The sequence below is a fragment of the Stigmatopora argus genome, chromosome 20, assembly GCF_051989625.1.
Source record: "Stigmatopora argus isolate UIUO_Sarg chromosome 20, RoL_Sarg_1.0, whole genome shotgun sequence".
Lineage (NCBI taxonomy): Eukaryota > Metazoa > Chordata > Actinopteri > Syngnathiformes > Syngnathidae > Stigmatopora > Stigmatopora argus.
Window position 1 is genome coordinate 12,877,303 of NC_135406.1, and position 2,266 is coordinate 12,879,568.

The 2,266-nt window shown below is 40.2% G+C and overlaps 1 protein-coding gene across 1 annotated transcript; it reads right to left on the minus strand.

Annotated features, from left to right (window-relative positions):
• Positions 1-136: 136 nt before the first annotated feature.
• LOC144066126 (uncharacterized) lies at positions 137-1,818 on the minus strand. The gene has a single exon (XM_077589473.1). The coding sequence runs from the start codon at positions 1,816-1,818 to the stop codon at positions 202-204; it is 1,617 nt and encodes a 538-aa protein (XP_077445599.1). The 3' UTR covers positions 137-201.
• Between the last annotated feature and the right edge of the window lie 448 nt (positions 1,819-2,266).

Here is a 2,266-nt window from a genome sequence, read left to right on the forward strand (position 1 = left end):
TTCCCTTCTGTGAAAATGTTGGAACATTAACTGCACCTGGAAAAGGTTTTTGAATTGTGTAGCTTTTTAATTGGGCTGTTGTAGCGAATCTGTGGCCACAAACTGAGCAGGAAATTGTTTTTTCACCAGCGTGGATACTTGTTTTTGGAAATCTTGCATTTGAGAAAAGGCTTTACCGCAAACTGCACACGAGAATGGTTTTTAAACTGTGTGTGTTCTTGCATGACTAATTAAGCTTCCCTTCCGTGTGAATCTTTGACCACAAACTGAACACGAAAATGTTTTCTCACCAGTGTGTGTTCTTGCATGAACTGTTAAGTTTCCCTTCTGTGTGAATGTTTGACCACAAACTGAACACGCAAATGGTTTTTCACCAGTGTGGGTTCTTGTGTGTATTTGTAAAACTGTCTCATGAGAAAAGGCTTTACCACAAACTGCACACGAAAATGGTTTTTCACCAGTGTGGGTTCTTGTGTGTTTTTTTAAGCTTCTTTTCTCTTTAAATCTTTTACCACAAACTGAACACGAAAATGGTTTGTCACCTGTGTGTGTTCTTGCATGACTAATTAAGTGATCCTTCCGTGTGAATGTTTGACCACAAAGTGAACACAAAAATGGTTTTTCACCAGTGTGTGTTCTTGTGTGTATTTTTAAGTTATACTGTAGAGAAAAGGCTTTACCGCAAACTGAACACGAGAATGGTTCTTCACCTGTGTGGGTTCTTGTGTGTATTTTTAAGCTTCCTTTCTCTGTAAATCTTTTACCGCAAACTGAACACGAAAATGGTTTTTCACCAGTGTGGGTTCTTGTGTGTATTTTTAAGCTTCCTTTCTCTGTAAATCTTTTACCGCAAACTGAACACGAAAATGGTTTTTCACCAGTGTGTGTTCTTGTGTGTATTTTTAAGTTATGCTGTAGAGAAAAGGCTTTACCGCAAACTGAACACGCAAATGGTTCTTCACCTGTGTGGGTTCTTGTGTGCATTTTTAAGGTTTGCTTGTGTGTAAATCTTTGACCACAAACTGAACACGAAAATGGTTTTTCACCAGTGTGGGTTCTTGTGTGTATTTTTAAGCTTCCTTTCTCTGTAAATCTTTTACCGCAAACTGAACACGAAAATGGTTTTTCACCAGTGTGGGTTCTTGTGTGTATTTTTAAGCTTCCTTTCTCTGTAAATCTTTGACCACAAACTGAACACGAAAATGGTTTGTCACCTGTGTGTGTTCTTGCATGACTAATTAAGTGATCCTTCTGTGTGAATGTTTGACCACAAACTGAACACGAAAATGGTTTTTCACCAGTGTGGGTTCTTGTGTGTATTTTTAAGCTTCCTTTCTCTGTAAATCTTTTACCGCAAACTGAACACGAAAATGGTTTTTCACCAGTGTGGGTTCTTGTGTGTATTTTTAAGCTTCCTTTCTCTGTAAATCTTTGACCACAAACTGAACACGAAAATGGTTTGTCACCTGTGTGTGTTCTTGCATGACTAATTAAGTGATCCTTCTGTGTGAATGTTTGACCACAAACTGAACACGAAAATGGTTTTTCACCAGTGTGGGTTCTTGTGTGTATTTTTAAGCTTCCTTTCTCTGTAAATCTTTTACCGCAAACTGAACACGAAAATGGTTTTTCACCAGTGTGGGTTCTTGTGTGTTTTTTTAAGATCCCTTTCTCTTTAAATCTTTTACCACAAACTGTACACGAAAATGGTTTGTCACCTGTGTGTGTTCTTGCATGACTAATTAAGTTTCCCTTGTGTGTAAATGTTTTACCACAAACTGTACATGATAAGGGTTTCTCCCAAGTGTGGCTCCTCATGTGAGTTTTCAAAGTAGACTTTTTCCCAAAGGTTTTTCCACACTGAGAGCATTTCCAGAGTTTGCCGTCCTTAAGACCTTCATTGTCATAAAGCAAGTCTTCGCTTTCTGATAACGGAGCAATTAAATTGTCTGCTTGCCCTTCTGCTGAGCTGCCGTTCGGAGTCTCCGCCCCTCTGCCGGCCACGCCCAGATCATCTTCACTCTTGAAAGGCTCACCAGTTGACACGGTGACATCTTCTTCCTCCTTTTTGATTTGCTGTTGAGGGAACTCTGGCTCCTCCTCTTTAATTTGGGGTAACTTTAAGGTGTGTGCAGGCTCTGCCCCTCTGCTGGTCACGCCCAGATCCTCTTCTCTCTTCAGGAATTCACCAAGTGACCAGGTGACATCATCTTCCTCCTTGATTGGAAGTCGCTCGTCTCTCATTTGTTGTTGAGAGAACTCTGGC

Coding starts and splice junctions, on each gene's coding strand:
- LOC144066126 (XM_077589473.1), bottom strand. CDS start 1,818: ATGAGGAGCCACACTTGGGAGAAACCCTTATCATGTACAGTTTGTGGT.